General features: G+C 41.6%; 1 protein-coding gene across 1 annotated transcript in view; it reads left to right on the top strand.

The window, feature by feature from the left end:
• KLB (klotho beta) overlaps positions 1 to 22,540 on the top strand; it is a 34,929-nt gene extending 12,389 nt beyond the window's left edge. The window contains 4 exon segments of the mRNA XM_004266265.4: positions 7,897 to 8,407; positions 11,174 to 11,442; positions 18,120 to 19,263; positions 22,158 to 22,540. Coding sequence (XP_004266313.3) covers positions 7,897 to 8,407; positions 11,174 to 11,442; positions 18,120 to 19,263; positions 22,158 to 22,540 — 2,307 coding nt within the window.
• Positions 22,541 to 22,817: the final 277 nt, after the last annotated feature.

Below are 22,817 nucleotides of genomic sequence, written 5' to 3'. Positions count from 1 at the left end.
AGCAAAGAAGACCCAACGCAGACAAAAATAAATAAATAAATAAATTTATTTTTTTAAAAAATAGCCATGGGTTGAAGGAAAGAGATAAGTAAAAATAATTTCTCTAAACTTGATTTTGCTGATGTGTATAATTTCTTGAAGGGGAAAAATAATTAAGCAGAACAGAAGGTAATGCCGATGAACTGTTTGACTGGGGACTGAGGGAATTGGATGAAGACATAATCAAAACCATGACTCTCAGATTGTCTCTTAGAGTGTTCCTGGCACCCAAACACTGTCAGATGGCTTTCTCAATGTACTGGCCCTTGTTTTTGTGCCATGTCTGTTACATACCCTTGCATTTGCACAGCCTGTTCAATCACCTTTGAGTCTAAGATGTAAAAATGTGTTTCAATAGCTCATAATTTAATTTGCATCATGTCCAGAAATCACAGTGATCTAGAGGCTGAAGGATTTAGTTCTAATTCTGACTTTGCACTAACTGAGACCTTGGGCAAGTCACTTCTTTTTCTTTTTCTTTTTTTTTTTTTTGGCCGTGCCATGCGGCTTGTGGGATCTTAGTTCCCTGACCAGGGATCGAACCCCGGGACCCTGCAGTGTAAGCACAGAGTCCCAACCACTTGACCACCAGGGAATTCCCAAGTCACTTATTTCTTTTGCTTCAGCATCTTATCTATAATAGATAGTTTTTAAGAATTGGACCAAATGATCTCTAAAGTCCATCTTCTATCTCTAATTAGCAAGCAAGAACACAGAACTTGGAGCAATACAGCCTGGGCTTGACTTTGCTTATGAGTAAGCTACCTAACCTCTCTTCCCTCTCCTATAAAACGGGAATAATAATAGTACCTACCTCTCAAGATTTAAATGAGGATTAAATGAGATAGTACATGGAAAGTGCTTAGAATAGTGCTCAGCACATTTAGCACTAAATATATGTTCATTCTTATTACTGTTTATATTGTAAATTTTCTATGGTTCTGTAATTTAACCACTATTCTGTTATATTTGATCATGAAAGTCACTCATCTTTAAGGACCATTTAATTATGATTTGTTCAAAGGCGATGCTGGGCTAACTGCTATGCAACCACAGCGTCCCTGCCCTTTCAGTCTAACATTGACAAGGGTGTAATGATCACCATCCTTGGTCAAGACAGTCAAGTGTAGAAATGGTTCCTAAGGGACTCATTTAGCCTCTGACGCCAGTAAGGACAATATCCAATGTCAACATCGCTGGTTCTAGGAAAGAGGTACAGGGAATTACACATAAATGTTACATGCTGTACTAGACACTTGGACAACTACATCGTTTTCTGAATACCTCAAATTTGCTGGCAGGTCCTCCATGAACTTTCTAGGTGATCCTAAATTCCAGACACATATAGATATTTTATTCTCAACAGGTGAGAGTGGGACCCTCATTCTAGGACTGTTTAGTTCTTTTAATAACCAAGTACAGCCGAAAGAAAATATAATTTTAAAACAGTATGCTGTGGTTCATGTCAAATGGCCTTTCCCCAACACTCAAAATTTAGAACTGGTGGGACATACAGAAAGCACGATGGTTTAGTATAGTGATCAGAGAGGCCTGAATTCACATCCTGTCTCCATGACTACCTAGCCTCTGTGAACTTGTTTCTTCTCTAAAATGGGGGGAAAAAAAACCTGCTTTGCAGAGGCTGTATTATCAACAATGTATGTCAGGTCACCAACAAACTAGCTGATCCATAGTGGGCATTTATGCAACAAGTATTCTATGCCAGGCTCTTCCCTGGACATCTGTATGTATAACTGTGAACAAAAGAGATACAGTTCCTGCACTCAGGAAGCTCGTAGGCCAGGAGTGGATCTATGTTGCAGGGGCCTGAGACTTACATAAGGAAAAAATTAAAAATTATGGACACAAAAGTTGGTACAAAAGTAAACATCTATTTAGAATGAGAAAAATACTACAACAAATTATTGTGGTCTTGGAGATTCAGATTCCTTATTTTCTGAGGTCTCTTCAAGGAATTTATCAGAAATATCGATACTTACTTAGAAATGTTTCCAATCACTACCTGGCTCCCCACCCTCCCAGCACATTTCATGGGGACTCAGGCGAGTGAGGAGTCCTGAAGTTTCAGCTTCCTTAGGTTCATGGTCAGTCTGCCTTTGTTGCAGGCCCCAAAATGGTAGGTCTTATTTTTGTTTCTGTACAAATTATATTATTTGTAATTTTCAGAGTGGTGTCTATATTGACTATCTTTAACTTTTTATTCCTAAATCCTGAGGAAAGGCTTAAAGTCTCCAACCCAGGTCATTTTAGCTTCAATTTTACTTGGAGATACAGTCGTTTTGCATTAAAAAGATTACTAATAGGATCACTATTGTTAATTTAGTACTAACAGAAAGCTTAAAATGTCATTTCACCTTCTGCAAAGTTGGCATGCAACTGTTCGCCTTGGGCAAAGAACCTGAACTTCAGTAAGGTACCAATTTACTGATATTGATTTCTTCTAAGTGCCCTTCTAATATCTGGGGAAACCCACAGATGCTTCATTTAATAAATTATGAACCTTATTCTAGACCTTTTTCCCTTTGTGTTGCCAGGTTTAGATTCTGGCTCAGGCATTGGTTTAGTTTAGTAATATTATAATTGAAATTAGAATTCTATAACAATAATAGGACTTTTTTTAAGGAACAAATATATTAGAGTTTAGTTTTTACATGATTTCTATGTGGAAATCCTGACACTAGGCAAATTGATAGCAATAGATGATTTGTTAGAATAAGTTGAAAATATAATGATTGAAAAGAAAATAGGAAGAAAACAAATTTTAATATGATCATTACTAAGTTAGTCCAACCGTAGAAAATATGAATTCAAACCATTAAAAATAGAATGGGTAAATATTTTCTTTATGAAAGGTGGTAACTTTTGTTAATATTTAAATTCTCTCCTAAGAATAATGAGGGTAAGATATTGTTTCCAAGAGAGTTTCAAGATTATCAAAAAATTAATAAGAAAATGACAATCACATAATTTATTTTTAGCAATGAACAATAAAGTTCACATATCTTAAGCACCCAATAAATATTTGTGGAATGAATGAATGTTAAATAATCTGGAAGAGCAGCAATTGTAACTAGTAGAAAACTTGATACTTAATATAAAGAAGTGCTGAGTAAATTAAATAATAAATCAAACTGAAATGAATCCTAGCCCAAATGAACAATGAATAATTTTGATCAGCAGCAAAAAAATAAATGAGGACAAAGCGGTCAGCTGCGAGCCTTGAGAGGTCAGGGAGCGCCATCTGTGAACACCCCTCAAGCCTACACAACTCCCCACCGTTCTGCACAGCAGGTTAAATAATTTTCAGCTTGCTCTTTCAAAGTCCTTCAAATTTAGGTTCATGTGGTTTTCATAGGGTCTTTACATGTATTACCTCATTCCATGTTCACAACGATTCTCTAGAGTGTTTATTTTTAGCTCAGTATAATGAAGGAGGGAACTGAGGCTGCTAAGAGGGAATTGACTGATCCAAGACGGTAAAGCTAATTAGTAGCAGGGCCAGTACTAGAGCCTGGGTGTCCTGCTTTCAAGACCCGGGTCCTGTCCCCTGTGGTACCAAGTAGGTGAGTAGCACTTTTATATCATTCATGATGGCCAGTTATCCCCCGAAAGAGCAATCAATGATTCCAAGCAGGTGGTCAGAAAACACTCTCGGTGAAGGACAAAATGTATGGAAATCAATTTGGAAACATGCAAAACAATTCAAAAAATAGGTAGCTCATTCCTGGGATTCAAAAAAGGAAAGGATTCAAACAAATTAAAAGCTATATGACCAAAGTTAGTTACTACATTATTTATGACAGGAAGGAAGGAAGGCATGAAGAGAGAGACAGGAAGGAGGGAGGGAAGGAAGGTAAGTAAAGGGAGGGAAGAAGGAAGGAAAGATGGTAGGAAAAGGAAAACAAGCTAATTTTTATGAAAAGAGGGAGATGACTAAGTAAATCATATTTCATCAGATTGATGAATTGTTATACGAAGATTATTATGAAAACTAAAAATAACATGGAAAATGTTAGAGTGACTTTAGCTGGGAAATATATTTGGAAAAGTTGGGGGGAACACAGAAATATGAAAACAGTTTGCTCTGTGGAGTTTTAAAGTATATTTTCTTTAATGATTTTCATTTAATACTTTATTAAATAGCTTTAACAATAAACAAGTTTATAGTTCACATGAAAATATTTCAGCCAAAATGTGGCTAAATTCATGCACAGATTTGAAAATTTAACAAAAATTTATTTTTTGACAAATGATTGGGTGTTCCTTAAATACAGACATGTGTGATGAGGTAGGTTTCTTCAATGCACGCCTTCCAAAGCACTGCCTTCCACCCGTGTCCCTTCCACCACATCTCCCTGACCTTTGACCCCTTCTTCATCTTTGTCTAAAGTTGTCCAGCTATCTTATTTGCCTCCTATCATCCACAGAACTTATCTGAGTCTGGACTTCCAGGGGCATCAAAGAGCTGCTACGTTAGATTAGAGGAGGGAACAGAATGAGATATTAGGCCCCTGGCTGTCTCTCAATGACATTAGGCCCTGCTATCTGCCTCAAAAAGAAAAAGCTGACTTCCCCTTTAAGCTACTGAATCTAAAGAACAAAGGTTGAAGCTCCCTTAAATCAATCATTCCAAAGGTAGACGGCCTTGTACAAGATAGAGGGTAACCTTGGAAAATCACAGAATGACTGTTGTGCAAGGTTGCAGGGCCCAGGTTGCACTCCCCCGCCAACCCCAGTTCAGTTTCCCCAACAGACCTCCTTTATGAGCGTTGGACCAAAACACACGCATAGATACCCCAGTTTCATCAGGAGTTATGTCAAACTCACTGCCTCAGAGCAATAGTTTTTACCTTGTTACCTGGCGAACAGGATCAGGTTATAACTACAAGTGCTGCACAAAGAACCTCCCCCACATTCTCCACATGAGGATGGAGAGGCTGTCTTCAGCCCAGAGCAAAGATAACCCTAGATACCTTGATAGCCTATGCAAATAGCAGCAAAGGTGAAAGAGACACTGTGAAACACCAAGGTCAACTTGGGGCATAACAACACATGTATATATAGATATATGGAGAGATATATATCTCCAGAAAACTCGCTTGGAAAGCTATTGCAAAGGTACATGTCTGTCATCACAGCTTAGGTCATCTTTCATATAGTTACAGAAATATGCAATAGAATATCTATTTCAAAGAAAAGCCCCCCTGCTTTTTTTCCCTATTAGAACCGGTTAACTGCTATTAGGACTGGTTTATTACATTTATACTAATTTCATCTCACTCTCCCTTTAGTGTCTGATGGCATCATATTCACAAGGCAGCTAGTTTATGGCTCAGAATCTTACGTGTGTTTAGTGCTTCACAGTTTACACATAAGAGGTACACACCCACCCTAAAGAGGCGTACTGATCACTCACTGCGGCTTTTATGGTTGAAAGCGCTGAGGCTACCAAGGGATTAAGTGACCGCTTAGAATAAAGCAAAGAATGCCTCCCTGTGAATTCTAGTAATGCATGATTACTTTTGTTTCAAATCAGGAAAAATGCAGTTAAGAGTTTCTGCTGTGCATACACTACCAAATGTAAAATAGATAGCTAGTGGGAAGCAGCCGCATAGCGCAGGGAGATCAGCTCAGTGCTCTGTGACCACCTAGAGGGGTGGGATAGGGAGGGTGGGAGGGAGACACAAGAGGGAGTGGATATGGGGATATATGTATATGTATAGCTGATTTACTTTGTTTTACAGCAGAAACTAACATACCATTGTAAAGCAATTATACTCTAATAAATGTGTTAAAAAAAAAAAAAAAAAGACTTTCTGCTATGATTCCAGCCCCAGAAAAGTCCAGAAAGAGCTGCTGAGACCACTTAAAGTGGAATCTGCCCTGAGCTGCCCTGAGATTCCTTTCAGAAGCTGGAACCTAGGGGTGGAGGCAGGGGAGGAGGCTACAGCCTGAACACTTTTCTGAGAAGGACATTCGTAAGGATCTTTGGGAACATTTCGGTGCTAAGTGGTTCCAGGATCTTCCAATGAAAATGGAGTAAGAACAGGTAGATAGAGGTAATACCTTGAGGCATCTACTTCTTCAGAAAATCTTTCATGGAATTATTTAAATTAGCTATTCTTGCATGAAGCAAGGAGACACCAGTTTTGGAATCCTCAGCCCTTACATTAATGTCTATCTTTCCCCACCTAACAGAGTGTATGGAACATTTTTAATGTCCACAGGATCTATTAAGTTTGAGCCATTGCTTGTATTTTTTTGTTTTTGACCTTCAAAAAGTCACTTTTGGATAATTCAGCCCAATAGAAAACATCTCCAATGAGCAAAAGGAAAGCTAAAGAACAAGACTGAAAGCAGACTTTGTGGGTTAAAAACAGTAAGGGTTTGTGCCCTTGTTTTAGAAACACCCAATTAGAGGAGAAATTAGCAGTCCTGGGAAGAGCCATTAAGAGACAAGCAAGTCAGGTGCTGAGAGGAGGAGAGGCAGATACATAAAGGAGCAAACTCTGGCTGGCCAGGCAGGAAGGAGACCTTGCACATTTAACTGGCCTTGAGTCTTTAACTGGAGTCCTCAAGTTAAGAACCATACAGCTAGCTCATGGTTCTTTATTGAACCATGCCTCTGCCTTAATTTAGTGTCTTATTTTATTCAGTTTTATATGTTTCTCTTTCATACATTTTAGTTTTATTTTCCCATTAAGATTATTGGCTCCTGAGAGCAAATCCCTGCACCATTTATTTCAGCCTCTCAGGGCAGGGCAAGACAGGCATTGAGTCAGCGCTCAGTAAGTACCTAGTAGATAGACTGGAAACTGATCGTGAGGCTCTGTTTTTTTTGTTTTTTTAACATCTTTATTGTGGTATAATTGCTTTACAATGGTGTGTTAGTTTCTGCTTTATAACAAAGTGAATCAGTTATACATATACCTATGTTCCGTATCTCTTCCCAGGGTGTTTTAAGTGAATGCAACAGGAAATGTAAATTCCAGGGGGACCAATAATAATAACATCCATCTTTAGGCAGTAGCTCCTAGGTGCTCTATTCTATGCTACATATTTAATATGTACATTAGCTCTACATCTAACGACAACTTTACAAAGGGTATTATTATTTTTAACTTCCTTTTACAGCTGAGGATACAAAGAGATTTCAGACAGGTTAAGTGTCTTATCTAAGGCTACTATAGTTAATACCTGAACTTCAAGCCCAACTGTGCTGATGCCAAATCCTACACTATTTCCACTGGTTTTCTGAGTTGTGCCATGCCTGCCACCCTTTTATAATAATAGTAATAATAGCTAAGGCTTATATAGAGCTATACTGTGTGCCAGCCACCATTCTAGAGTGCGTTAATTCATTCAATCCTTACAACAAGCCTAGGAGGTGAGCTCTATTATTATCCATTTACAGAATATAGAAATTGTATTATCCTGGACTTCTAAGTTAGGGCCAAAAGAAGACTCTGTAGAACAATGAAGGAGCACTGCTCTGAGTCTTTCTATGCAGAGGAAGAAACCCTATAATCCACATAGTGTCTCACCTGTACCCAGCCCCGAGAGAGCCCGGAAGGGAGCCAGGGAGAGGAGAAGTAAGATGGAGCTGGGACAAGAGCTCTCTGCCTGCCTCTCGGTAATCCTATAGGGGAGGCTTTAGGTTGGAAGCACAGGGGAAGTGAACAGAGAGCAGACTTTGCGGTCATCAGGGTTCCCTGGCAGCTTTCCCCTGCAGCACCCGACGCTTCACTAATTTGCCCACGAGAAGACCTTCTATCAGCCAAGTCACAACCCTTTGAGTAAGGACAGTAAAGATTAACAATATTTTCTTGTTCTTAGGCTCATTCAAAAGTTTGGCATAACTACAATAGAAATTTCCGCCCACATCAGAAGGGTCTGCTATCAATCACGTTGGGATCCCACTGGATTGAACCAAACAGATCAGAAAACACAATGGATATACTCAAGTGCCAACAATCCATGGTTTCTGTGCTCGGGTGGTTTGCCAACCCTATCCACGGGGATGGTAACTATCCAGAGGTGATGAAAAAGAAGTTGTTCTCCATTCTACCCCTTTTCTCTGAAGCAGAGAAGAATGAGGTGAGGGGCACAGCTGACTTCTTTGCCTTTTCCTTTGGACCCAACAATTTCAAGCCCTACAACACCATGGCTAAAATGGGACAAAATGTGTCCCTCAATTTAAGAGACGTGCTGAACTGGATTAAACTGGAATATGGCAATCCCCGAATCCTGATCACTGAGAATGGCTGGTTCACAGACAGTCATGTGAAAACAGAGGATACCACAGCCATCTACATGATGAAGAACTTCCTCAACCAGGTTCTCCAAGGTTGGTTGCACTTTAGCTCAAAACAACTGTCTTGAATACTTATGCTATAGGGTATTTAAAGTCACCTTTGAACATATGATTATTGTTGTTCCGGTCATTGTTGGACTTCTCTATTTTCCAATGTTGACAGAATTTTTTAACGTGACTCTCATTCTTTTTTCTTTATAAATGTATGTATTTATTTATTTTTGGCTGCGTTGGGTCTTCATTGCTGTGCATGAGCTTTTCCCTAGCTGCAGCGAGTGGGGGCTACTCCTCATTGCGGCGCGCGGGCTTCTCATTGCGTTGGCTTCTCTTGTTGCGGAGCATAGGCTCTAGGCACGCGGGCCTCAGTAGTTGTGGCACGTGGGCTCAGTAGTTGTGGCTCACGGGCTCTAGAGCGCAGGCTCAGTAGTTGTGGCGCACGGGCTTAGTTGCTCTGTGGCATGTGGGATCCTCCCGGACCAGGGATCAAACCCACGTCCCCTGCATTGGCAGGTGGATTCTTAACCACTGCGCCCCCAGAGAAGTCCCACTCTCATGTCCTTTTAAATAAAGGTTTGAAAACAATAATTTTAGACTGTAGATACATCCTTAATTGGCAACAGGATGCTGTTTCATTCCTTTTAAAAGGACATAATGCTAAAGGAGACATGTCAAAAGTTTTCTAACAGTAGTACTTTAGTCTAAGATGCTGAAAGCTTTTTTTGATTGTGCTCCTTTTACTCTACTACATGACTCAATGACGAAAAGTCTGAAGACAATGAATGAGCCATGAATAGCTAAGGTGAGCAACTTCTATTGTTCTTGGATATTTCTCTAACCCCTGCCTATCCCCTCATTCCTTTTCCTTTACTCAGGTAGTGACATCTGCAGGTGGCTGACTGAAATAATGGAGCAGAGGACAAGCTCGAATTATGATGTTCTGTCTCCTACAGAGTTGGGCTCCATTTCTCTCCTATATAAAGGAATTCTCAGTGGATCTTTCTACAACTCTGTAGCTCTCTTTAGAAGTCACAAGCTTGGAGGGAATTCCCTGGAGGTCCAGTGGTTAGGACTCATGGCTTTCACTGCTGAGGGCCCGGGTTCGATCCCTGGTCAGGGAACTAAGATCCCGAAAGTGGCACAGCATGGCCAAAAGAAAAAAAAATGCCACAAGCTTGGAGAAAACTCCCTTGTTCTGCAGAAGAGAGTGTTCGGGAAGGGTCCTCAGGGAGAGCAAGATGTGCTGTCCCAACTTGCAGGAGGAGCACATGGAACACAGCCTTGCCCAGCCACGGGGCACATGCACATGGGGGCCTCCAGAGCAGAGGACTCTGCCCACAGGGCCTGGGCCAAATGCCAAGCACTTTGGCAAAAGTGGTGTCACTCCCCAGGCGTTACCATTCCACCACTCCTCAGGACCCTACGACACCAGAGAGACTAGAACCAGGGCCTGCTGAAACATACTTATTTCATCAGAACCCCTTTTTTTAGGCCGTGCCATGTGGCATACAGGACCCTAATTCCCCAACCAGGGATGGAACCCATGCTCCCTGCAGTGGAAGCACAGAGTTCCAACCACTGGACCACCAGGGAAGTCCCACATCAGAATCTCTTGACATCAGTTCCCTTGACATTGACTCCACCTTTTAGGAAAAGAATATCAGTGATAAAACCCCCAAAGTGCAGAAATGAGACATTACCATGAGAAAATGAAAGCTTTTAAGAAAAGAAAAATGGTTCACGATTGATTGGGGTATTTGGTGTTTTTATTGCATATTTCATTTTTATCTAGTTCCTAAAAGTTATTGAATTTAAAGCTAGAAAGTTCCTGAGAGATCATCTTTTCCAAACTTCTCTATTTACAAATGAGGAAACAAGAGATCGAGAAACTTGCCCAATAGCCCCATCCCAGGAGCACAGTAGAGCAAGCCCTCTCCCCTCCTGCCCCTCGGCCCAGTCAGTTCTTGTTCTCTTACATCACTGTGCTTCTTTCTCCTCCTTAAATCTACATTCACATATGCTCATTCTCAAAGCTGATATTTCAGTCCCTGAGGATTGTTTCACAGAAGATAGTTTGTCCACAAATGTGAACCAGCCCAAGGTTGAAATGAGAAACTCTTGGTCACGAGCAGACGTCTACATTGGTCCCAAAGGGTTCTGTAAATCATCATGCCCTCTGACACAGATTTATTTTTTTAACTATTTTAATTCAGTATTTTACTTTTTTTTCTTCTTCTTCTTATAAATCCTCAACTGCTATTTATTTATTTTTGGCTGCGTTGGGCCTTCATTGCTGCACGCGGGCTTTTTCTAGTTGCTGCGAGCGGGGGTTACTCTTCTTTGTGGTGCACAGGCTTCTCACTGCGGTGGCTTCTCTTGTTGCAGAGCACGGGCTCTAGAGCGCAGGCTCAGTAGTTGTGGCGCACAGGCTTAGTTGCTCCGCAGCATGTGGGATCTTCCCAGACCAGGGATCGAACCCACATCCCCTGCATTGGCAGGCGGATTCTTAACCACTGTGCCACCAGGGAAGTCCTCTGACACAGATTTGCACACTAAGCCTCAGGAATGTTTTAAATTTTATCCTTTAACTGTGCCATTCACTTGGGAAGACCACTCTAGATGAAAATAATTGCCCCTTTTCAAATATAAAAATAAATTTTCTATTTGATATATTGGGCCTGCAAATTTAGGAAAAAGGTTGGTTTCACAATATGCTGCCCCTGGCATGTCATTAGTGAAGTGGTAAACATGAACCAGAGTGTGTAGTCCTCTGAACATCTCTGCTTTCTTCCTTCTGTGCAGCAATCAAGTTTGATGAAATACGAGTGTTTGGTTACACTGCCTGGTCCCTCCTGGATGGCTTTGAATGGCAGGATGCTTACACCACTCGCCGAGGATTATTTTATGTGGATTTTAATAGTAAACAAAAAGAAAGAAAGCCCAAGTCTTCAGCACATTACTATAAACAGATCATACAAGAAAATGGTTTCACTTTGAAAGAGTCCACACCAGATGTGCAGGGTCAGTTTCCCTGTGATTTCTCCTGGGGCGTCACTGAATCTGTCCTTAAGGTAAGTGGCTACTTACAAATTAACTATAAAGTGGTGCAAATAGTACACAATATTTTCTTTCACTTTACTCAGTGACATCTAGGAGATAGCTGTCAGACAATATCAAATACCATGATCACCTGGAGGTTATGAGGGGAAGTTAGGGAAAGAGGAAGGAAGAGGAAGAATTCATGCTTACTGAGAGCTTTTCATACTGCCCTCAAGTTGTATACAGTCTAGAGTGAACTTACAGTCATTTTTGTGAGAGGCATTTGTTAGTAGTGTCAAAATTAAAGGAAAATAATTTTATAGATTTTTAAAAAAATTTTTTGGCTGGACTGCACGGCTTGCAGGATTTTAGTCCAGGGACTGAACCCACGCCCTCAGCAGTGAAAGCACGGAGTCCTAACCACTGGAACGCCAGGAATTCCCTAGATTTTTGTTTTGTCAAAAGCAAATTGTTAGTGGCCTTTTATTTAAGTGATTCCTCCTATTTGATAAATTTGGATTATTTGCCTTATGAAGTCTTTATACCCCAGTGGGGCCTCCTGACTTGTCTCATTCCTCACCTTCTTCAGATGTTTACTCAGATGTCACCTTCTCAATAAGGCTTCCCTCCACTCCAAAAAGCATAACTCCATCACTATCAGTGCACATTCCCCCTTCCTGCTCTATTTTCCTATATAGCATTCATCATTCTCTAGCATACTATGTACATTACACATTTCCCTTTTTTCTCCAGCTTTACTGAGATACAATTGACATACAATATTGTGTAAATTTGAGGAGTATGATGTGTTGATTTGATACGTTTATATATTACAAAATTGTTACCACGGCATTAGCTATCACTTCCATACCATCACACGCAATTCCCATTTCTTTTTTTATGGTGAGAAAATTTAAGATCTACTCTCTTAGCAACTTTCAAGTATGTAATACAATATTATTAACTATAATCACCATACTGTACAACAGGCCCCCAGAACATGTTAATCTTATAACTGGAAGTTTGTGCCCTTCAACCGGCATCTCCCCATTTCCCCCACCCTCAGCCCCTGATAACCACTTTACACATTTTTCTTACTGATCACCTGCCTTCCCCTACAAGAATGTAAACTTTCTCCTCAAGAATGTGGAGAGGTTTGAGGCTTTGCTGCCTGCTGTATGCCTTACTAGAGCAATGTAAGGCACATGGCAGGTGCTCAATGCATAGTGCATGAATAAGGTCAACTTTTAGAGCCGGGTGAGCCCTTCGAAACCTCTTACTCCAAATCCTTCATTTTATAGCTGAGGAAAGTAAGACCCATCAATTAATAATTGAGACCTAAGTGACTTGCCCAAGGTAACACAAATAGTGGCAGAACTGTAGCAGGCAAACTTCAAGCCCCCAGATGCACAATGCTCTTTCCAAAATAATAATAACTATTTTTTGAAGCTCCTACTATGTACCAAGCACTTAACCGCTGTATGTATGTGCATTCTGTCTACTTAATCTTTTTTTTAAAATTTAATTTATTTATTTTTGGCTGTGTTGTGTCTTCTTTGCTGCGGTCAGGCTTTCTATAGTTGCGGTGAGCGGGGGCTACTCTTCGTTGTGGTGTGCAGGCTTCTCACTGTGGTGGCTTCTGTTTGTTGCAAAGCACAGGCTCTAGGTGTGCAGGCTCAGTAGTTGTGACACAGGGGCTTAGTTGCTCCGCGGCATGTGGGATCTTCCTGGACCAGGGCTCGAACCCATGTCCCCTGCATTGGCAGGCAGATTCTTAACCACTGCACCACCAGGGAAGTTCCTGTCTACTTAATCTTAAAACCCTCATTTTAAGAGACATAGATGTAGAGAACAAACGTATGGACACCAACGGAGGAAAGTGGCAGGGGGGTTGGTGGTGATGGGATGAATTGGGAGATTGGGATTGACATGTATACACTAATATGTATAAAATAGATAACTAATAAGAACCTGCTGTATAAAAAATAAATAAAGTAAAATTCAAGGGCTTCCCTGGTGGCGCAGTGGTTAAGAATCTGCCTGCCAATGCAGGGGACGCGGGTTTGTGCCTCGGCCCGGGAAGATCCCACATGCCGCGGAGCAGCTGGGCCCGTGAGCCATGGCCGCTGAGCCTGTGCATCCAGAGCCTGTGCTCCGCAACGGGAGAGGCCACAACAGTGAGAGGCCCGCATACTGCAAAATAAAATAAAATTCAAAAAAAAAACAAACCTCATTTTATAGACAAAGAAACTGAAGTTTAGGTAGGTTACATAACTTGTCCGGGTTACCCAGATTTGTCTGTCTCCTGACCATTATGCTGTAAGACCCCACAATACCACACTATTACCTGTATTCTAGAAGCATATGGAAAAACAAGATGCGCAAGTGATAGGACCAGACAAAAGGGCCCAAACCATTAGCGGGCAAAGTTATGAATCTCAACCCCTATCGATATTTAAATAAGACTTTAGTAAAGGCTCAGAGGTGATAAAAGGGGGAAAGATACAGAGAGTAATATAAACACAGTGACTCACCTTCAGTTTGTGTCCCCTGGAGAGCCACCTACTTACCCAGTGTCTACCTCCTCCTCCACATGGCACAGGCAGGCCATCTTTTCCATACCACTTCAAGTAGGTTTATATTTTCCAAAATTCCAGACCCAGCAAAGAGAGGCCCCAGGGGAGACAACAGTTCCAGCCTGTACATGACCCAACCTGTAAGTTCCTGCTTCCTCTGAAGACCCATCTGTTCCCCAGTGTTTGACACTGTGAACGTCTGCCCCCTCTGAGGACCCTACTCCTATTACTCAGAGAAAGAGCTGATCACTTGGGTCAGGGGAAAGTAATTCTGTGATCAATCAGGCCTGGGTTTCTTGCTCACACCTGGAGCCCATCAAGGAGTCAGCGTCCCTTGAACTTAAACCAGGAGTGAGGATGAGTGGTTCACCAAGAAAAATTAGGGTGCATTATGAAAACTCAGCCAGATGATGTATGAAAAGATGGTGGGTAGGCAAAAGAGTAGATGTTCTCTATAGGAAGACTAATAAAGTGAAAGTAACATTTTAAATATATTGCTATGCCTACCCACACACATCTTATTTTCCTCCAACCTTTTCTTCCTTCAATATATATATATTTTTTTTTTTTTTTTTTTTTTTTTTTTTTTTTTTGCTGTACGCGGGGCTCTCACTGTTGTGGCCTCTCCCGTTGCGGAGCACAGGCTCCGGACGTGCAGGCTCAGCTGCCATGGCTCACGGGCCCAGCCGCTCCGCGGCATGTGGGATCTTCCCGGACCGCGGCACGAACCTGTGTCCCCTGCATCGGCAGGCGGACTCTCAACCACTGCGCCACCAGGGAAGCCCATCCTTCAATATTCTTCTCCAACATTTCGTTTTGAAAAATTTCAAACTAGTACAATAAACACCCATATTCCCTTCATCAAGATTGGCTGATTGTTAACATGTTGCCATGGTTGGTTTATCTCTCTCTTTCAGAACCATTAAAAAGTTGCAGACATCATTATACTTTACCCCAAAATATTTCAGCATATGTCTTCTAAGAACAGTGACATTCTCCTATCTCACACTATTATCATACTCAGGAAATTTAATATTTATTCAATATAATCCAACATATAATCCATATTCAAATTTTCCTAAATGTCCCCAAAATGTCCTTTATAGATTAAAAAAACCTTTTTTTAAAAATCATGAATAAGGAACACATATTTGTTGTTGTGTATCTTTAGCCTTTTAATTCAGAGCAATCCCCCTAACCTCTTGGTATTGACATTTTTGAAGAGTTCAGGCCAGTTGCTTGTAGAGTGTTTCATGGATTTCTCTGTTTCTTTATTAGATTAGTTAAGCATTTCTGGAAATAATACTACATAGATGATGTTGTGTATTTCCCATACATCAAATTAGGAGGCACATAAAATCAGTTTGTTTCATTACTGAAGACATTAGTTGAAGTAATAGTCACCAGATTTCTTGGTTAAGGTGGCATTTGCCAGATCTCTTAACTGAAAAGTACCTTTTCCATTTGTAATTAAGAATTAATCTGATGGTGATACTTTGAGACCATATAAATATCCTGTTCCCCAACAACATTTAACTAATGGTCTTAACATTGATACAATAACCTTGCCTGAATTAATGATTACTTTGTAGATTGCAAAATGGTGAATTTCTAATTAGATTATTCCTTCTATATTTATTAGGTGAATTCTTTTAAATTCAATGTGTTATAATTCATTGTTGTCATTGTTTCATTGGGCCTTTTGCTACTCAAATTTTCTCAAATTTGGGGCTTCCCTGGTGGCACAGTGGTTGAGAGTCCGCCTGCCGATGCAGGGGACACAGGTTCGTGTCCCGGTCTGGGAAGATCCCACATGCCACGGAGCGGCTGGGCCTGTGAGCCATGGCCGCTGAGCCTGTGCTCCACAACAGTGAGAGGCCCGCGAACCGCCAAAAAAAAAAAAAAAAAAAAATTTTCTCAAATTTGGCCAATGGGACTCTTTCAAGCTGCTCCTGTGTCTTTTTGACATTTCCCTTTTAGGTTTTAAGCACTTCCTTATTTTTCTGGCACAAGATGTACCAACATCACTTCATTCTTTTCCTGCCCCAGACCTGGAAAAAGCCATTACTCCAAAAACCCCAGGATCCTTTTAGTGGAAAATAGAACTTTAGAACCAAGCTCTGGGAGCCAGGGTTGAGATCAGGGTGCAATACTTTATCTATTGGCAGATTAATCACACACTGGCTAAGACTAATGCTTTCTGGATATTTTTTAAAGTAAGACAGATTTGGGGAATTCCCTAGCAGTCCAGTGGTTAGGAGTCGGCGCTTTCACTGCCGTGGCCCGGTTCAGTCCCACATCAGGGAACTAAGATCCTGCAAACCGTGCCTTGGCCAAAAAAAAAAAAAAGTAAGAGATTTTTCATTTGATCTTGCCTTACCTTATGGCAGGATTTCCCTTTGTAAATACCCTTTCAATATCATGATGCTCTGCGATTTCAAAACACTGGAACTGACCATCTAGGCTAGGAGGGTTTTACTCAAATAATTATATACAGATTTACCTTAATGCTCACATGATCAATGTTCTCTCAGTTTAATGTTCTAGATAACTGGCTGGCAGATGGCAAGTGGGAATGATATGATTTTGTAATTAGACTATGAAAGATGACACACGAGAAAACAATTAGAGGGAAAATATTTACCAAAGGTTAATTACCCATTTATTCCAGGTGTATTTAAATTCAGTCATGGGAAGAAAAAGCACTTTAAAACAAGTTCAGAACTTTTACTTTTTTAAATTAAGCTTGAATTTGGATATGTTTTTCTTAAGCCCTTTTCTGTTTTAATTTAGACTCAAGGGCCTAGCCAGCAATTATTGCAAGGAAAACTAAACCCAAGTTATAAGTACCTTATGTTTGTAGAGTGCTTTAGAGTTGACAGAGCAGTTGGCCAGATCACACCTGTGAGGTGCGTGAGATTGCTCTGTCACTATACAGAGTTGCCAAGCCTTGAGTTTTAAAGGGACAGAATTAGAACAGGAATCCAGGGCTCTCTCCCTGGTGGACGGGCAGGGAATGGGACGCCATCAGATCCAAGAGTCAACTTGGGAGCTTCTCACGGTTATTTTAGGGTCCTCTCTTTTCATAGTTCAAGTACCTTATGTAAGGAGGGTGTTGAGTATTCTCCCTTTAGATGAATAAATGCTTTGTTCTCACAGGCACATGGGTGGGGGAGAAACAGAATGATGCACATGTGATATCACCGGGACTTTTCAAATCAGGTGCGTTAGAGAGATGCCTTCAGCAAATGCAAGGGGTCATTCCCCACCCTGTCCCACTGTCCTCTTTTAGGAAACGTGGCTGGGGTCAACCAGTCCCCTCTAAACCCAAGTGCCTATCTCAGTGAAATCCTCGACAACTGGAATGTTAACTTTGCCTTCAATTTATGGCAGGGTTTGGAAGGTCCATCTTTTGTGACTCCTTTTAACTGAGAGGACTAAGCCAATTTCCTGATGCATTTGAACAGAATCACATGAGAGACCCCTACTACATTACTGTGTTTTTAGGACCGACAAGCTGGAAAACAGCTTCTCAGTGTTTTCTTTTTTTTTAAATTAATTAATTATGGCTGTGTTGGGTCTTTGTTGCTGCACATGGGCTTTCTCTAGTTGCCACGAGCAGGGGCTACTCTTCGTTGCGGTGCGCGGGCTTCTCATTGCGGTGGCTTCTCTTATTGCAGAGCACGGGCTCTAGGTGAGCAGGCTCAGTAGTTGTGGTGCACAGGCTACGTTGCTCTGCTGCATGTGGGATCTTCCCGGACCAGGGCTCGAACCCATGTCCCCTGCCTTGGCAGGCAGATTCTTAACCTCTGTGCCACCAGCAAAGTCCCTTCTCAGTGTTTTCTGAAAGACAACTTGTTTTCCAAGGCAAGCCCTGGGTGTAGTTCCTTCTCTACGTTTTCTGGTCTCCCTAGTAAATTTCAAGGGCTGAGAGGGAGGACAACCCATCAGGCCTTTTTTCTGACATCGCCAGAATAGCAGGAAGACATATGTTGTTATGAAGGACATGTGCATCATTTATTTTCTCTGTTGTCAGTGAGAGGCAAAATAAGATCAGGCTCTTCTTCTCAGAGGATGTATGCCAAGTCTGTCTGCCAGGGTGTGCTTTACCTGAATGTGCTTGTTTTTCACAGCCAGAGTCGGTGGCTTCCTCCCCACAGTTCAGCGATCCTCACCTGTATGTATGGAATGTGACAGGCAACAGACTGTTGCACCGAGTGGAAGGAGTGAGGCTGAAAACACGACCAGCTCAATGCACGGATTTTATCAGTGTCAAAAGACAGCTTGAGATGTTGGCAAGAATGAAAGTCACCCACTACAGGTTTGCTCTGGACTGGCCCTCAATCCTTCCCACTGGCAACCTGTCCACGGTTAACCGACAGGCTCTGAGGTACTACAGGTGTATGGTCAGTGAGGGACTAAAGCTCAACATCTCCTCAATGGTCACGTTGTACTATCCAACCCACGCCCACCTAGGCCTCCCCGCACCTCTGCTGCACAGCGGAGGGTGGCTGAACCGGTCAACCACCAAGGCCTTCCAGGACTATGCCGACCTGTGCTTCCAGGAGCTGGGGGACCTCGTGAAGCTCTGGATCACCATCAACGAGCCTAACCGGCTGAGTGACATCTACGACCGCTCTAGTAATGACACCTACTGGGCAGCCCACCACCTGATGATCGCCCACGCCCTGGCCTGGCACCTCTACGACCAGCAGTACAGGCCTGCACAGCGTGGGGTTGTGTCGCTGTCTCTCCACTCGGACTGGGCCGAACCCGCCAATCCCTATGCGGACTCGCACTGGAAGGCGGCCGAGCGCTTCCTCCAGTTCGAAATCGCCTGGTTCGCAGAACCCCTCTTCAAGACTGGGGACTACCCGTTGGCCATGAGGGAGTACATCACCTCCAAGAATAGGCAAGGGCTCACGCGCTCCGCACTGCCTCAGTTCACCGAGGAGGAAAGGAGGCTGGTCAAGGGCACTGCAGACTTCTACGCCCTGAACCACTTCACCACCAGGTTCGTGATGCATGAGCGGCAGAACGGCAGCAACTACGACGCGGACAGGGACATCCAGTTTCTGCAGGACATCACCTGCCTGAGCTCCCCCACCCGCCTGGCCGTGATACCCTGGGGAGAGCGCAAGGTGCTGAAGTGGATCCGGAGGAACTATGGAGACGTGGATGTTTACATCACGGCCAGTGGCATCGACGACCAGTCTCTGGAAAATGATGAACTCCGAAAATACTACTTAGAGAAGTACATTCAGGAGGCTTTGAAAGGTGAGGTTCGGGGGCTATTTCAGATACAGTGAAGTATGACATTCCCAGATAATATGAACAGAAGAATGAGGGGAATAGGCTCATTAATGACAGACAGTGTCAGCTCATTATGGGAAATTTGGCAAGTACAGAAAAATATTTTTTAAAACCTGAAATCTTACACCCCCGAAAAAAGTGCCTAGGCTCGTGCTGACTAGATATCATTAATACAATTGAGCTCATACTACAATATAGTCTTGTAGCCAACTTTTTTCTTAATATCACATTATAAATGTGTTGTCATTAAAAGTTCCTTGTTAACATTATTTTAATCGTTGCTTAATATCTCATTATAGGGACATATCTCAGTGTACTTAGCCACCTCTCTCATGTTTGATACTTAGGTGTTTCTTCTACTAAAAAATAGGTATCTTTGTATATAAATTTTTGTCTTCATTTCTAATGATCTCCTTGGGATGGATTCTCCAACATGGAATTATTGGATCATATATTATAAACAGCAGTGTTTGAGAGTGCTTATCTCACATACTCCTCCCAGCATCGGTTAATATCACATTTTTAAAAAATATTATTTTTAAATGTTCATGATCAATTTGTTGAAGCTGCAAAAGTTCCTAGAAATTTATTCATTTATTTGACAAATACTTATTGAGTACCCAGTATGGGCAAAAACTCGTCTGGGCAAAAACTATTCTGGGCACTATGCCACCACTGAACAAAAATAAAGATTACTGTCCTTTATGGAGCCTATATTTTTCTGGAATAAGAGTCAACAAACAAGTATAAGATATAGCATGTCAGGGGTGAAAAGGTCTGTGGAGAAAAAACAGCAGAGAAGAGGGTGCCTCAGGGTGGGAGACAGGAGAGTTGTTACAATTCTAAATAGAGTGGCTTGAGAACCTCAAAGATCCTCAAAGAGAAGTGAGGCAGCAAACTGATAATTAAGGAAGTGTTCCAGGTAAGAGAAGAGCAAATGCAAAAGCCCTGATGTTGGAGCATGCCTGGCCTATTTGAGGATCAGGAAAGAGGTCAGGATAGTTAGAAAATAATGAGCAAGGGGGAAAGTAACTGAAGATGAGGTCAAGGAGGTAAGGGAAGAGGCAAATCAGGTAGGGCTTAGTAGGCCACTGTAAGAACTGTGGCTCTGAGTGAAATATGAAGACTAGGAGATTTTAAACAGAAGGGTGATATGCTCCAACTCACACTTTAAAAGAATTACTCTGGTTACTCTTTGTGAATACACTGTAAAGGAGCAAGAATTGAAACAGGGAGAATTGCACTGGTCTGGGTAAGGATAACAGTGGATTGGATCAGGCTATTAAGAGTGGAAATGGTGAGAATTGGCCAGGTTCTGGATGTATTTTGAAGGTAGTCAAACAGAATTGGATGTGGGTATGAGAGAAGAAAGATGATTCCAACATTTTGGCTTGGGTAACTAAAAGGGTGAGTGGCCATTTATCAGGTTGGGGAACAGGTTTTTGGAGATGAGTTGTTTGTTGTGCAAAGGTTAAGTTTGAGATGTCTCTTAGACACCCAATTAGAGATGTCAAGTAGGCTAACAGATATGAACCTCAGGTTCAGGAGAGGTCTGGGGCTGAGACACAAATTTGGGAATCAAGAGCAAATGGATGTATTTAAAACAATAAAGCTGAAGGAGATCACTAAGAAAGCAAGCATAGAGAAGAGGGCTGAGCCCTGAGAAACCAGTATTAAAAAAAAAAAAGACTAAACAGGAGCCAATGCTGTAAAAGATAACTAGAGGAGGATGTGCAATCAAGGGAGGTTGTTGTTTTTGCTTATTAAGATACCAAAGTTATAGCATATTTATATGGAAATGATCCAGTAGTGAGGGAAAATACATGAGAAAAGAGAAAGAACAATGGAGCGATGTCCTTGAGTAGACGAGAATAAACTTAGTGAATGTGTAAGTGAAGTCAGCTTCCTCCAGGAGCATGAATAGGTCATCCATAGTAACAGGAGAGAAAGCAGAGTACCAGTGCAGATGCCAGTAGGTGGGTAGATGTGATTATAGGAGACTGAAGTTCTCCTGAGAGCTTTAGCTCAGCAGAAGTAGGGAGGAAGGTCATCACTTCAAAGCAAGGATGACAGAGTAGGGTCTATCAGTTTGAGGACAGAAAGGTGTGAAAAAGTTGAGGAGAGGGCTTCACTGGTGGCACAGTGGTTAAGAATCCGCCTGCCAATGCAGGAGAGACTGCACCTTCATGGTCTGGGAAGATCCCACATGCCGCGGACCAACTAAGCCCGTGTGCCACAACTACTGCGCCTGTGCTCTAGAGCCTGCGAGCCACAACTACTGAAGCCCGCGTGCCTAGAGCTCGTGCTCAAGAGAAGCCACCGCAATGAGCACAGGCACCACAACGAAGAGTAGCCCCCATTCACCACAACTAGAGAAAGCCCACGCGCAGCAAAGACCCAACACAGCCAAAAATAAAAATAAATATATTTATTAAAAAAAAGTTGAGGAGAGCTAGAGTAAATGGCTGGGGAAACCAAGTGTAGTTATTGGGCAGCACAAAGGGCACATCTGAGATTTAAAATCAGGCCAAATAGGCAAGATTTTTCTGCTTTTGACACTAGGAACAAAAGTAACAGTAAGTCCTTTGAGCTTCATGGCTCCAATTCTTAAATCTGCTTTTCCTCCAGGTGTTTTTGTATTATTATAGATCAAAGTTTTACTTCAAATTTCTTTTTAAAGTTATAGCATTAATATTTTCATCTTCTTAAGATCATAAAAGAATGTCAAAAAAACCTTTAATGAAAATCACATTTTATGGGCACGAGTTTCAGATTGTTTCAATGAAAACTAAATTCTTATTCAAAGACATTTTATAGTCCACTTATGATTAATAATGTTCATTTCTGATATTTTTCAGCATACTTGATTGATAAAATCAAAATCAAAGGCTATTATGTATTCAAACTGACTGAAGAAAAATCTAGACCCAGATTTGGATTCTTCACATCTGATTTCAAAGCTAAATCCTCAATCCAGTTTTACAACGAACTGATCAGCAACAATGGCTTCCTTTCTAAGAACAGTAGTCCTAGATGCAGTCAGACTCAAAGAAACACAGAGTGTATTGTCTGCTTACTTCTTGTACAGAAGAAACCACTGATATTCTTTGGATGTTGTTTCTTCTCCACCCTGGTTCTACTTTTATCAATTACCGTTTTTCATAAGCGAAAGAGAAGAAAATTTTGGAAAGCAAAGAACTTACAACACATACCATTAAAAAAAGGCCATGAGAGTTCTTAGCTAAGCTGATCCTACCATATTTCTGTCTGCATGATGGAAAAGTTTAAAAAATTCACTCCAGTTCCATACACTGGTAACTTACAGAAGATACACCTATACTGTAGAAAAACAAGTTTTGAGATATTAGTGATAGCCAAGGTAATGACAATAAATGTCTCCGCTATGTGGTTCAAATTTTCCCTTATGTGTTAACATCAGTGAATTCAGTTCTTGGATCTAAGGTAAAGGCTTCCCTAGAAGGTAAGGTATGAGGATTATCTGATACATTGTTTCATGG

Source organism: Orcinus orca, chromosome 4 (assembly GCF_937001465.1).
Source record: "Orcinus orca chromosome 4, mOrcOrc1.1, whole genome shotgun sequence".
NCBI lineage: Eukaryota > Metazoa > Chordata > Mammalia > Artiodactyla > Delphinidae > Orcinus > Orcinus orca.
Note: the sequence above shows the minus strand (reverse complement) of the source record. Positions and strands in the feature narration are given on the sequence as shown.